General features: G+C 43.7%; 1 protein-coding gene and 1 non-coding gene across 9 annotated transcripts in view; both read right to left on the bottom strand.

The window, feature by feature from the left end:
- elmo1 (engulfment and cell motility 1 (ced-12 homolog, C. elegans)) overlaps positions 1–14,317 on the bottom strand; it is a 351,421-nt gene that overhangs the window by 14,205 nt on the left and 322,899 nt on the right. For all 8 annotated transcript variants that reach the window (XM_070880592.1, XM_070880596.1, XM_070880593.1 and 5 more), the window contains one exon: positions 7,316–7,428. In XM_070880592.1, coding sequence (XP_070736693.1) covers positions 7,316–7,428 — 113 coding nt within the window. The remainder of the gene's footprint in view (positions 1–7,315; positions 7,429–14,317) is intronic.
- On the bottom strand, positions 202–306 carry LOC139264956 (U6 spliceosomal RNA). Its single transcript, XR_011593437.1, has one exon. It is a non-coding gene; the product is annotated as a U6 spliceosomal RNA (small nuclear RNA).

Here is a 14,317-nt window from a genome sequence, read left to right as displayed (position 1 = left end):
ACGCCAGGAGCAGATAGCCATGATCTTATTGAATGGCGGAGCAGGTTCGAGGGGCCAAATGGCCTACTCCTGCTCCTATTTCTTATGTAATACAAGAACATGCATTTATATAGCACCCTTAACAAAGCAAAACATCCCAAGCTGCTTTAATACATGAATATAACATAAATGCAATGCAAAGCCTTAAATGATTATGAAACAGAAGCTGTGTGGCTTCTGCCTTTCTCTTCCATGTCATCCTTGCATAAGGGCCATGTTAATCTTCTCTATTGTTCCAATTTTAGTATACGTGCAGCCAAAGCGAGCAAATTCACACTGTTCTCATGACTGCATCGTTTTTATGGTTTTGAAGCATTTCTTTACATCAATAAAATATAAAGAGGAGGAGAAAGTAATTTCACCAGTGAATGCAATAAAAGTTCCTCGCTGCTCAAAAAAGATCTGAAGCTTAATTGGAGGAGATAAATCATTGAGTTCTAACACATTTCTGTGGCTTTGAATCTTGCCTTCAAACACTGGCATCAAAACCAACAGCAGCAAGATTTACATTCTCAATATGGACTGCTCGTGTTTCCCTGCCTTGTAACAGTCTACTGTACAGAGTCTACAGTACACTATATAATTTCACACCGTTTTCAACCACCCAGCTCCTGCACTGTTTCCTCTGGAGTCCCACAAGGATCTTGGCTACATGCTTAGACACGATCTCAAGGCCTGAATGTTGACGGAAGGTTTTCTACTCAAATGGTTATGTGAATTGCGGCAGAACAAACAAATGATGGTTCAATATCAAACCCAATTCCAGTCTATTTCATTTCCTTTCAAAAAGACGCAAAGTTGTCTAATATGAAGAAATAGTGATGTGCACACAGTAGAATATTAATGTTCTTAAATCCTTGAAACTGTTCTCGCCTCCTAAATCTGTACCCATCTTTCCTGCAAATCCTCGTTTGACTCTCGACCATCAGGTTTCTATCCATGCGGTGCACTGACCCTCCTCATCCTTCCCAATCTGCCTATAGCCTTTGACACTGTTGACCACACCATGTTTCTCCAACACCTTTCCTCTGTTGTCCAGCTAAGTGGGGCTGCCTCGCCTGCCTCCATTCTTATTTATCTAGTCGCAGCTGGAGAATCACATACAATCGCTTCTCTTCCCATTCCTGCACTGTTTCCTCTGGCGTCCCACAAGGATCTTGTCTTGCCTCTCTCCTATTGTTCAGCCACGTGCTGCCTCTTGGATACATTATCTGAAGACATGACGTCAGGTTCCACATGTTAATAAATCATATGGGATCCTGGGCTTTATAAATAGAGGCATGGAGTACAAAGGCCAGGAAGTAATGCCAAACCTTTACAAAACAATAGTTTTATCATTTTTTTAGGTGAACATTTAGAGCACAGTGATCATAGTATCATAAGGTTTAGATTAGCTTTGGAAAAGGACAGGGAGCAATCTACAATAAAAATGTTTAACTGGGGGGGGGGGGGGGGAGCGGAGGCCAATTTCAGTGGGATGAGAACGGATCTGGCCCAGGTAAACTGGAATCACAGATTGGCAGGAAAAACTGTAATGGATCAATGGGATGCCTTTAGCGAGGAAATAGCTCGGGTACAGTCAAGGTACATTCCCACGAGGGGGAAAGGTAGGGCAACTAAAGTCAGAGCTTTACAAAATCGATAGAGAATATGAAGAAGCAGAAAAAGAGCGCGTATGACAGATGTCAGGTTGCAACTATGTCTGTGAATCAGGCTATAGAAAGATCAGAGGAGAAGTGAAAGAGAAAATGAGGGGCAAAGTGAGGGTATGAGAATAGAATGGGAGCCAACATAAAAGGTAATCCAAAAGTCTTCTATAGGCACATCAATAGTGAAAGGGTAGTAAGAGAAGGGGTGGGGCCGATAACAGACCAAAAGGGAGACCTGCATGGAGGCAGAGGGTATGGCAGAGGTACTAAATGAATATTTTGTATCTATCTTCACCAAGGAAGAGGATGCTGCCATAGACATAGTGAAGGAGGAGATAGTGGAAATACTCGATAGGATAAAAATTGATAAAGAGGAGGTATTAGAAAGGCTGGCTAAACTTAAAGTAGATAAATCACCAGGAACGGATGGAATGCATCCTAGGATGCTGAAGGAATTGAGGGCGGAAATCACAGGGGTACTAGCCATAACATTCCAACCCTCCATAGATATGGGGTGGTGCCAGAGGACTGGGGAGTTGCAAATGTTACACCATTGTTCAATAAAAGGGTGTAAAGATAAACCCAGCAATTACAGGCCAGTTAGTTTAACCTCGGTAATGGGGAAGCTTTTAGAAACAGTAATCAGGGACAAAATTGTCACTTGGATAGGGGTGGATTAATTAAGAAAAACCAGCATGGATTTGTTCAAGGCAAATCACGTTTACCCAGCTTGATTGAGTTTTTTGATGAGGCGGTTGATGAGGGTGATGCGGTTGACGTAGTATACATGGATTTCCAAAAGGTGTTCAGCAAAGTGCCACATCATAGGCTTGCCAGAAAAATTGAAGCCAATGGAATAAAAGGAACAGTGGCAGTCTGTTTGCAAAATTGCCTAAGTGACTGGAAACAGAGTAGTGGTGAACAGTTGTTTTTCGGACTGGAGGAAGGTGTACAGTGGTGTTCCCCAGGAGTCAGTTCTTGCTATGTATTAATGACTTGTACAGGAGGCAATTTCAAAATTTGCAGATGACACTAAATTTGGAAGTACCCTATATAGTGAACAGTGAGGAGGAGAGTGATAGAACTCAGGAAGATATAAACAGGCTGGTGAAATGGGCGAACACATGGCAGATGAAATTTAACGCAGAAAAAGGTGAAGTGATACATTTTGGTAGAAGAATGAGAGGACAGGACTTATAAACTAAATGGTACAAACCTAAAGGGAGTGCATGAATAGAGAGACCTGGGAATATGTGTGCATAAATCACTGAAGGTGGCAGGGCAGATTGAGAAAGCGGTTAAAAAGGCTTATGGGATCCTTGGCTTCATCAATAGAGGTATAGAGTACAAAAGTGTGGAAATTATGATGAACCTGTATAAAACACTGGTTCGGCCCCAACTGGAGTACTGTGCCCAATTCTGGGCACCGCACTTTAGGAAGGATGTAAAGGCCTTAGAGAAGGTGCAGAAAAGATTTACAAGAATGATTCCAGGAATGAGTTACCTTGATAGACTGGAGAAGCTGGGGTTGTTCTCCTTGGAGCAGCGAAGATTGAGCGAAGATTTGATCGAGGTATTCAAAATCATGAGGGGTCTGGACAGAGCAGATAGCGAGAAACTGTTCCCATTGGCAGACGGGTCGAGAATCAGAGGACATAGATTTAAGGTGATTGCCAAAGGAACCAAAGGCAATGTGAGAAAAAACTTTTTTATGCAGCGAATGGTTAAGATCTGGAATGCACTACGTGAAAGGGTGGTGGAGGCAGACTCAATTTTATCTTTCAAAAGGGAGTTGGATAAGTATCTGAAGGAAAAGAATTTGCAGGGCTACGGGGAAAGGGACTAGGTGAGAGTTGGTACAGGCCTGACAGGCCGAATGGCCTTCTTCCATGCTGTAACCATTCTATGGGCCCAAGTTTCCACACGATAAAAAACGGGCGCCCCTCCGAGCTGGGCGCCCGTTTTTCGCGCCTAAAACGGCGCCTAAAAAAAACCACGCTATTCTCGAGCGCCCTGCAGCTCCTTGTCTGCCTGGCGCAGCGCCCAGGGGGGGCGGAGCCTACACTCGCGCCGATTTTGTAAGTGGGAGGGGGTGGGTACCATTTAAATTATTTTTTTTCTTGCCGGCAACGCTGCGCGTGCGCGTTGGAGCGTTCGCGCATGCGCAGTGTGAAGAAAACATTGGCACTCGGCCATTTTTGTAGTGCTTTGTAACTGTTTAATTTTTGAACATTTTTTAATAAAAGCACATTGCCATCAGCACATCAGCACTGAGGCTTCTTGCAGCAAGCCTCAGAAAGTTGAGGCAGCAGTTTCCCTCCCCACCCCCGCCCGCTGTTGGAAACGAATGGAACGCCCCCCGCCCCCCGCGGAAACGAACGGAACTGCTCCCCCCCCCCCGCGGAAACGAACAAAACTGCTCCCCCCCCCCCGCGGAAACGAACGGAACGGCTCCCCCCCCCCCGCGGGAACGAACGATGGCTGAAGCACTTTCATACAGGTAGGAGGATGGTTTATTTAATCTTTTCTTTGCTTATAAATGTTTATTCAGATTGGATTTATTTGTATAATATTTGTAGAAGTATAAATAAGGATTTATTGTAGAATTTAATGACTTCCCTTCCCCCCCCCCCCCCCCCCCCACCTCGTTCTGGACGCCTAATTTGTAACCTGCGCCTGATTTTTTAATGCGTAGAACAGGTTTTTTCAGTTCTACAAAAATCTTCACTTGCTCCATTCTAAGTTAGTTTGGAGTACGTTTTCACTGTGGAAACTTTGAAATCAGGCGTCAGTGGCTGGACACGCCCCCTTTTGAAGAAAAAATTCTGTTCCAAAGTAGAACTGTTCTACCTGACTAGAACTGCAGAAAAAAAAATGTGGAGAATTGCGATTTCTAAGATAGTCCGTTCTCCACCAGTTGCTCCTAAAAATCAGGCGCAAATCATGTGGAAACTTGGGCCCCATGATTCTAGTTCAGCCCTAGCTGGAGTGTTGAGTCCAATTCTGGGCATCACACTTTACGAATGAAGTGACGGCTTTGGAGAGGATACAGAAGAGAATTACTAGAATGGTTCCACAGATGAGGGATTACAGTTACATGGACAGACTAGATAAGCTGGGGTTATTCTCCTTGGAGTAGAGGAGGCTCAGGTGAGATTTGAGAGGTGTTTAAAATCATTAAGGATTTGGATAGAGTAAATAAATAGAAATTGTTTTCAATGGCTGCAGGGTTAATAATGAGAGATTTAAGATTGTTGGCAAAAGAACCAGAGGTGGTATGCGAAAAACTTTTTTATGCAATGAGTGATTAGGATTTGGAATGCACTGCCTGATAGGGTGGTGGATACAGATTCAAAAGTAGCTTTCAAAGTGGAATTGGATAAATGCTTGAAGGAGAAAAGATTGCAGGGATATGGGGACGGAGCGGGGAGGTGGGACTAACTCGATTGCTCTTTCAAAGAGCCTACGCAGACTCGATGGGCCGAATGGCCTCCTTCTGTGCTGTATTATTCTAGGATTCTATGTACACTGAAGACACCCAGCTCTACCCTCACCACCACCACCTCTCTCGGTCCCTCCACTACCTCTGTATAATCAGACTCCTTGTCCAATGTCCAGTTATGAATGAGCCAAAACTTCCTCCCATTAAAGATTGGGAAGACTGAAGCCATTGTCTTTGGCACCTACCTAAACTCTGTTCCCTAGCCATCAATTCCATTCTCCCGCTGGCCACTTTTCTCAGGCTGAACCAGACTGTTCGCAATCTCAGCGTCCCTATTTGACCCAAAGCTGAACTTCTAACCCCATATTCTCTCCATCATCAAGACTGCCTACTTCCACCTCCGTAATATTGCCCGTCTCCATCCATGCCTCAGCCCATCTGTTGCTGAAACTCTCATTTCATTCTTGTGTTACCTCCAGACTCGATTATTCCAATGCTCTCCTGGTCGGCCTCCTATCTTCCACATTCCATAAACATCAGCTCATCCAAAACCTTGTTGCTCGTATCTTAACTTCCAAGTCCCGTTGACTCATCACCACTGTGCTTGCTGACCTACATTGGCTCCTGGCCCAGCAATGCTTTGATTTTAAAATTTTCATGCTTGTGTTCAAATCCCTCCATGGCCTTGCCTCTTCGCATCTCTGTAACCTTCTCCAGCTCGACAGCCCTCTAAGAACTCTGCATCCTCCAACTCTGGCCTCTTGCACATCACCCACTCCTTTTGCCCCTCCATTGGCAGTCGTGCCTTTAGTCTCAATCCTAAGCTCTGGAATTCTTTTCCTAAACCTCGCCATCTCTCCACTGCTCTCTCCTTTTTTAAGGCACTCCCTCTTTGGCGCGGTATCAATTTTTGTTTGAAAATGCAAGTTGCTGTTAGTCTGTTCCATTGAATATATGCAGCATTGCTTTGAGAGAGCAGGCCAGCAGGCCCTGCCTGCCAGTGATATGGCACAGCATTGTTTGAATACACTATTCCATCAGGGTTTAATACATGTGCAATAAAAGCAAATAGTCTTTTCACAAGCATTATGACTGTCCTTTGACATCTAACACTGGGAACACCATCACCTCCAAGTCATTGCTGTTCCTTTATAGTTGCCGGGTCAAATTCCCAATGTAGCCTCACTGTGGCAGGACCATCACCAGGAGGTCTGCAGCAGTTCAAGAAGGTCCACCACCACCTTCTCAGGGCAATAAATGCTGACCATACCAATGCCACTCACAAGCCAAGAACAAATAAAAGTGATATAATAAGTATAAGTATGGAAATATATACAGCATTATTTTGGCCCAGATATTGCGGTTGGAGGCTTCATGCAGGCAGATGCCCACGACCGCAATAATTTCTACGAAAGCATCTGGTGGTCCTGGAAGTTCGGTGGTTTGCGGTCATGGGGCTCTACGCGAAGGTCAGTGTAGAGGCCCACGTATCCCAGGATCGTATGGGTTTTGTACAGATCTCTAGGACCACGTGGGCTGGCCCAACCTATCAGAGTAGGGGAATCCCCATTCATTCTTTTGTTAATTCCGTATGTACGGAGCTCACGTAAGTATGAATGGGAATATCCCCAAAACACAGAAACACTGAAAATAAATTTTAAAAACACATTACATATTTAAAATTAATTAAAAAGAAATGTAATTAAATATTTTATTAAAAAAATATTTTTTTGAAGTTCTTAAATGTTTTAACAGAGCTAAAAATAAACTTACCTTATTGGACAGGGTTTTTAATATGAGTGTAACATTTTATTTTTCTATTTTTTAAACTCTTACACTGGTAAAAATCCTGTCAAGGATTTTTGACAGATCGCAAGTGCCGGGTTTAGGCGCATGTGCGTCGCATATCTAAACCCAGAACTTGCGGGGACCCTCGCCCATGGGGAGCGCGATTTCAGGCCCATTGTGTAACTTAGGAGCAGCTTATTAAAAATGTATGAATTAATAATGACTCAAAAAATTCCAACAATTAATGAGAACACAACTACTCTGACGTTAGATATGTGGAGTGATCTGTTCGATTGTGATGTCAATGAACAGTGTCTGCATTTCCAATACTTGTATAGAATTAAAGTATTCATTATGGTACAGACAGAGGTTTTGGTGACTCCTGTCTGCTCGGTACCTTGTCGCCGGCGGCTGCTGATCTTCCTGAAGCAGGTTCCTTCACAAAGCCGGTTCAGCCGCTGCTGTTTGACCAACTCCAGGATTTCAGGCTGAATCTTCTCCCTGAGTTCACTGTAGGCAGAAAAATGAATTTTCACAAGGAGCCAAGGAGTGGGGGTGAGTGAATAGGGGTGGGGTTGTATGGGGGGGGGGGGGGAAGAGTGTACAGGGGAGGAAGAGTGTACGGGGGAGGGAGAAAGTACGGGGGTTTGGGGGTGTGTACGGGGGAGGAGGTTGGGTGAGTATATGGCAGGGTTGGGCGTGCGTACGGGGAGGTTGGAGGAGCGTACAGGGATGGGGGTTGGGTGGTGAGTATGGGTTTAAAACTGAAACAACTGTAGCTGTCTGATAATCTAGACTGAGAAAATTTCTATTCGATGCTAATTAACGTTTTGGATTTTCAGTTCCAGAAGGTTTTGGCAATACGAGTTATGATGAGTTTTACCGGGGGATTCATATCTGCAGGGGGACCTTGGGCACAGGTCCCATAGACCTCTGTTAATCTGTTCCTGGGTACATTGTTGGAACTGAGCAAAGGGAATTTCTACTCTGAATGTGGCTCCGTGCTGTGTCTGACGTGGGACTACTTGATAGCGGAACTGCATATTCAAAGTAGAAAAACTGTTTCATTCGCCCACATTGACATCCCTTAAAGTAAAGAGCACATGAATTCACCTCCTACACCTCTTAAAAAAAGTTAAAAAATAAATAAAAGAATGTGAAGCTAGACCGAAGGGTTACAATTCTGGATGAGCACTTTGTCACACTAAATATAACTATTCAATGTGCTAACAAATAGAGCTCCTCAGATAATTACTTACAATTATCCCACTTGTTATCCCTTTTTAAACAATGAGACCCTGTGACAAAATGTATTTCTCTGTTTCATGCTGACATTTATTACCACACTGTAATCTATGCGAACCAGAATATAGATTCATGTCTAGCAATTCAACATAAATCCCGATACCTTCACGGTCTTAATTTGAAAGCCAATTGCTTACTAATTTGAACACATTTGCAAATACCAGTTATAACAAACAGGTTTCATTTACGATGTGGTAAATCCATTTTATGCAACATTTTGATTGTTTTTCTCTCCTCCCTTTTTAGAGTGATTTTGATCTCTCTCTGTCATTTCACAGGTAGGGTCTGCTATTCTGTGACAAAGCCATTAGCAGGTAAGGAAGACTTATCTTGTGGCTGAAATTTCAAATCCCATCGCCCACCCACCGCTGGAAATAAAAACCTGGCTATTTATCGTCTTTGACTCAAACGGTCAAGTCTTGGAAACTTGTTTGCAAAACTAGGGATGCAATCCCATGCCTGGCCGCTGTACAGTCCTCATTATTGCGGGTGAGTTTATGCAATCACGAATTGCACGCTATACATTTGACCTGACAGCCGAGATCCTGGAGTTGGCGGGCAGTGCAGAGCGGGACCGTGCTATCTTCACCGGCTCTTCAGATGTAAAATCTACTGTTTGAATTAACCCACAAAGCACAGTCGGTTGTACAGACCTGCAGTACCTGATCTCTTGTAGCATTTAATCTAAAATCCGATACACTGAGAACCTTCTGGGCAATACTGTGTAATTCTAAAGTGGGGTCTGTTTAATATGGCAAAACCTAAACATTTCAATTCAGGCAATTTATTTTATTCATCCTGGGATGTGGGTGTCACTGGCAAGGCCAGTGTGTATTACCCATCCATAATTGCCTTTGAGAAGGTGGTGGTGAGCCGTCTTCTTGAACTTATGCAGTCCCTGTGCTGTTAAGGAGGGAGTTTCAGGATTTGGACCCAGTGACGATGAAGGAATAGCAATATACTTTCAAGTCAGGATGGTGGGTGACTTGGAGGAGAACTTGGAAGTGACAGCGTTCGCATACGCCTGCTGCCCATGTCGCGGTTTTGGGAGGTGCAGTCGAATAAGCCTTGGCGAGTTGCTGCACTGCGTCTTGTAGATGGTGCACACTGCAGCCACGGTGGTGGAGGGAGTGAATGTTTAAGGTAGGTGGAGTGACAATCAAATGGGCTTCTTTGTCCTGGATGGCGTTGAGCTTCTTGAATGTTGTTAGAGCTACACTCATCCAGGCAAATTAAGAGATTATCACACTACTGACATGTGCTCGTAGATAGTAGAAAGGCTTTGGGGAGTCAGAAGGTGAGACACTCGCCACAGAATATCCATAGTTGTAGCCACAGTATTTATGTGGCTGCTCCAGTTAAGTTTCTGATCAATGGTGACTCCCAAGATGTTGATGGTGGGGGATTCAGCGATGGTAATGCCGTTGAATGTCAAGGGAAGGTGGCTAGACTGTCGCTTGTTAGAGATGGTCATTGCCTGCCTCTTGTGTGGCACGAATGTCACTCGCCACATCTCAGTCCAAGCCTGAATGTCGACATGCTGCATGTGAGCATGGATTGCTTCATTATCTGAGGAGTTGAGAACTGAACTGAATACTGTGCAATCATCAGCGAACATCCCTACTTCTGACCTTATGATGGAGGGAAGGCAATTGGCAAAACCATTGTGCCTTGGAGAAATCACTTAGTTCAATTTTTTATGCTTAGTATTAGAATTTCAGATAGAGTAGAATGAAATGTAACTAGTGAATAAACATAGCTGTTTGTGCATAAAGTAAAATTGCCGTTAATGCAAATTGCTATTGGTTAGCACATTTTGGATGATATAAGCAACTGCCCATTTTATTTATTTAAGTGGTGGGAACTGTATTGCATTGGTTTAGAGGGGACCTTTCATGTGGCAGTAACTACAAAGAATGGACTGACAGCTCCCTGAAGGGATAGTGGGCAACCACACTGCTGACACAGAGCAGTTTGATCTCTTTGCTTAATGATGGCAATAGTAGAGCCATAACTGGTTACATCGTGGCTACTAAGCAATGGGAGAGAGAAAAATGATGTTATTGTATAAGAACATAAGAAATAGGAGCAAGAGTAGGCTATTTCGCCTCTCAAACCTGCTCCGCCATTTAATAAGATCATGGATGATCTGATCCTGGGCTCAGCTCCATTTCCCTGCCCGCTCCCCATAACCCTTCACTCCCTTACTGCTCAAAAATCTGTTTATCTCCATCTTAAATATGTTCAATGACCGCACCTGCACAGCTCTCTGGGGCAGAGAATTCCACAGATTTACGACTCTCAGAGGAGAAATTCTTCCTCATCTCAGTTCTAAATGTCCCCTAGTTCTAGTTCCCCCATGAGTGGAAACATCCTCTCTGCATCTACCTTGTCGAGCCCCCACAGTAACTTATATGTTTCAATAAGATCACCTCTCATTCTTCTAAACTCCAATGAGTATAGAACCAACCTGCTCATCCTTTCTTCATAAATCAACCCCTTCATTTCCAGAATCAACCTAGTGAACCTTCTCTGAACTGCCTCCAATGCAAGTTCCTTAAATAAGGAGACCAAAACTATACGCTGTACTCTAGGTGTGGCCTCACCAATACCCTGTACAGTTGTAGCAGGACTTCTCTGCTTTTATACTCAACCCCCTTGCAATAAAGGCCAACATTCCATTTGCCTTCCTGATTACTTGCTGTACCTGTATACTAACATTTTGTGTTTCATGCACAAGGACTCCCAAGATCCCTCTGTACTGCAGCAATTTGTAGTTTCGCTCCATTTAAATAATAATTTGCTTTTTTATTTTTCCTGCCAAAATAGATAACCTCACGTTCCCATATTATACTCCATCTGCCAAATTTTTGCCCGCTCACTTAGTCTGTCTATATCCATTTGCAGATTTTTTGTGTCCTCTTCACAACTTGCTTTCCCACCCATCTTTGTATCATCTACAAACCTGGCTACATTACACTCGGTCCCTTCATCCATTAATAAAGATTGTAAATAGATGAAGCTCCAGTACCGATCCCTGTGGCACCCCACTAGTTACCATTTACCAACCAGAAAATGACTCATTTATCCCTACTCTCTGTTTCTGTTAGTTAGCCAATCTGCTATCCATGCTAATATATTATCCCCAACCCCGTGAGTTCTTATCTTGTGCATTAACCTTTTGGGCCCAAGTTTCCACATGATTTGCGCCTGATTTTTAGGAGCAACTGGTGGAGAACGGACTATCTTAGAAATAGCAATTCTCCACATTTTTTTTTCTGCAGTTCTAGTGAGGTAGAACAGTTCCACTTTGGAACAGAATTTTTTCTTCAAAAGGGGGCGTGTCCGGCCACTGACGCCTGATTTGAAAGTTTCCACAGTGAAAACGTACTCCAAACTAACTTAGAATGTAGCAAGTGAAGATTTTTGTAGAACTGAAAAAACCTTGTCTACACATTAAAAAATCAGGCGCAGGTTAGGCGTCCAGAACGAGGTGGGGGGGAAGGGAAGTCATTAAATTCTATAATAAATCCTTATTTATACTTATACAAATATTATACAAATAATAATATTTATTATTTATTAAAGGGCGCCCTGGGCGCCGCGCCAAGCAGACATGGAGCTGCAGGGCGCTCCAGAATTGCGCGTTTTTTTTCCGGCGCCCTTTTTGGCGCAAAAAACGGGCGCCCAGCTCGGAGGGGCGCCTGTTTTTTATCGTGTGGAAACTTGGGCCCTTTATGTGGCATTTTATCGAATGCCTTCTGGAAATCCAAATACACCACATCCACTGGTTCCCCCTTATCCACCCTGTTCGTTACATCCTCAAAGAACTCCAGCAAATTTGTCAAACATGATTTCCCTTTCATAAAAGCATGCTGACTCTGCTTGACTGTTTTATGCTTTTCCAAATGTCCTGCTACTGCTTCCTTAATAATGGATTCCAGCATTTTACCAACGACAGATGTTAGGCTATAGTTTCCTACCTTCTGTCTCTCTCCTTTTTTTAAAATAGGGGCGTTACATTTGCGGTTTTCCAATTCGCTGTGATCTCTCCAGAATCCAGGGAATTTCGGTTGATTAAAACTATTGCATCCACTATCTCTGCAGCCACTTCTTTTAAGACCCTAGGATGCAAGCCATCAGGTCCTGGGGACTCGTCCATCTTTAGTTCCATTATTTTACTGAGTACTTTTTTTTTTCGTGATAGTGATTGTTTTAAAGTTCCTCCCTCCCTATAGCACCTTGATTATCTATTATTGATGTTTTTAGTGTCTTCTACCGAGAAGACTGATGCAAAATATTTGTTCAAAGTTTCCGCCATTTCCCTGTTCCCCATTTTTAATTCCCCAGTCTCATCCTCTAAGGGACCAACATTTACTTTAGCTACTCTCTTCCTTTTTATATACCTGTAGAAGCTCTTACTATCTGTTTTAATATTTCTTGCTAGTTTACATAGAAACATAGAAAATAGGTGCAGGAGTAGGCCATTCGGCCCTTCGAGCCTGCACCGCCATTCAATGAGTTCATGGCTGAACATGCACTTCATTACCCCATTCCTGCTTTCTCGCCATACCCCTTGATCCCCTTAGTAATAAGGACTACATCTAACTCCTTTTTGAATATATTTAGTGAATTGGTCTCAACAACTTCCTGTGGTAGAGAATTCCACAGGTTCACCACTCTCTGGGTGAAGAAGTTTCTCCTCATCTCGGTCCTAAATGGCTTACCCCTTATCCTTAGACTGTGACCCCTGGTTCTGGACTTCCCCAACATTGGGAACATTCTTCCTGCATCCAACCTGTCTAAACCTGTCAGAATTTTAAACGCTTCTATGAGATCCCCTCTCATTCTTCTGAACTCCAGTGAATACAAGCCCAGTTGATCCAGTCTTTCTTGATATGTCAGTCCCGCCATCCCGGGAATCAGTCTGGTGAACCTTCGCTGCACTCCCTCATAGCAAGAACGTCCTTCCTCAAGTTAGGAGACCAAAACTGTACACAATACTCCAGGTGTGGCCTCACCAAGGCCCTGTACAACTGTAGTAATACCTCCCTGCCCCTGTACTCAAATCCCCTCGCTATGAAGGCCAACATGCCATTTGCTTTCTTAACCGCCTGCTGTACCTGCATGCCAACCAGGTCTCGTTGCATCTCCCCTTTTCCTAATTTGTCACCATTCAGATAATAGTCTGTCTCTCTGGTTTTACCACCAAAGTGGATAACCTCACATTTATCCACATTATACTTCATCTGCCATGCATTTGCCCACTCACCTAACCTATCCAAGTCACTCTGCAGCCTCATAGCATCCTCCTCGCAGCTCACACTGCCACCCAACTTAGTGTCATCCGCAAATTTGGAGATACTACATTTAATCCCCTCGTCTAAATCATTAATGTACAATGTAAACAGCTGGGGCCCCAGCACAGAACCTTGCGGTACCCCACTAGTCACTGCCTGCCATTCTGAAAAGTACCCATTTACTCCTACTCTTTGCTTCCTGTCTGCCAACCAGTTTTCAATCCACGTCAGCACACTACTCCCAATCCCATGTGCTTTAACTTTGCACACTAATCTCTTGTGTGGGACTTTGTTGAAAGCCTTTTGAAAGTCCAAATACACCACATCAACTGGTTCTCCCTTGTCCACGCCACTGGAAACATCCTCAAAAAATTTCAGAAGATTTGTCAAGCATGATTTCCCTTTCACAAATCCATGCTGACTTGGACCTATCATGTCACCTCTTTCCAAATGCGCTGCTATGACATCCTTAATAATTGATTCCATCAATTTCCCCACTACTGATGTCAGGCTGACTAGTCTATAATTCCCTGTTTTCTCTCTCCCTCCTTTTTTAAAAAGTGGGGTTACATTGGCTACTGATTGGGAACTGATCCAGAGTCTATAGAATGTTGGAAAATGACTGTCAATGCATCCGCTATTTCCAAGGCCACCTCCTTAAGTACTCTGGGATGCAGACCATCAGGCCCTGGGGATTTATCGGCCTTCAATCCCATCAGTTTCCCCAACACAATTTTCCGACTAATAAGGATTTCCCTCAGTTCCTCTTTCTTACTAGACCCTCTGACCCCTTT

This window comes from Pristiophorus japonicus, chromosome 5 (assembly GCF_044704955.1).
Source record: "Pristiophorus japonicus isolate sPriJap1 chromosome 5, sPriJap1.hap1, whole genome shotgun sequence".
Classification (NCBI taxonomy): domain Eukaryota; kingdom Metazoa; phylum Chordata; class Chondrichthyes; family Pristiophoridae; genus Pristiophorus; species Pristiophorus japonicus.
Note: the sequence above shows the minus strand (reverse complement) of the source record. Positions and strands in the feature narration are given on the sequence as shown.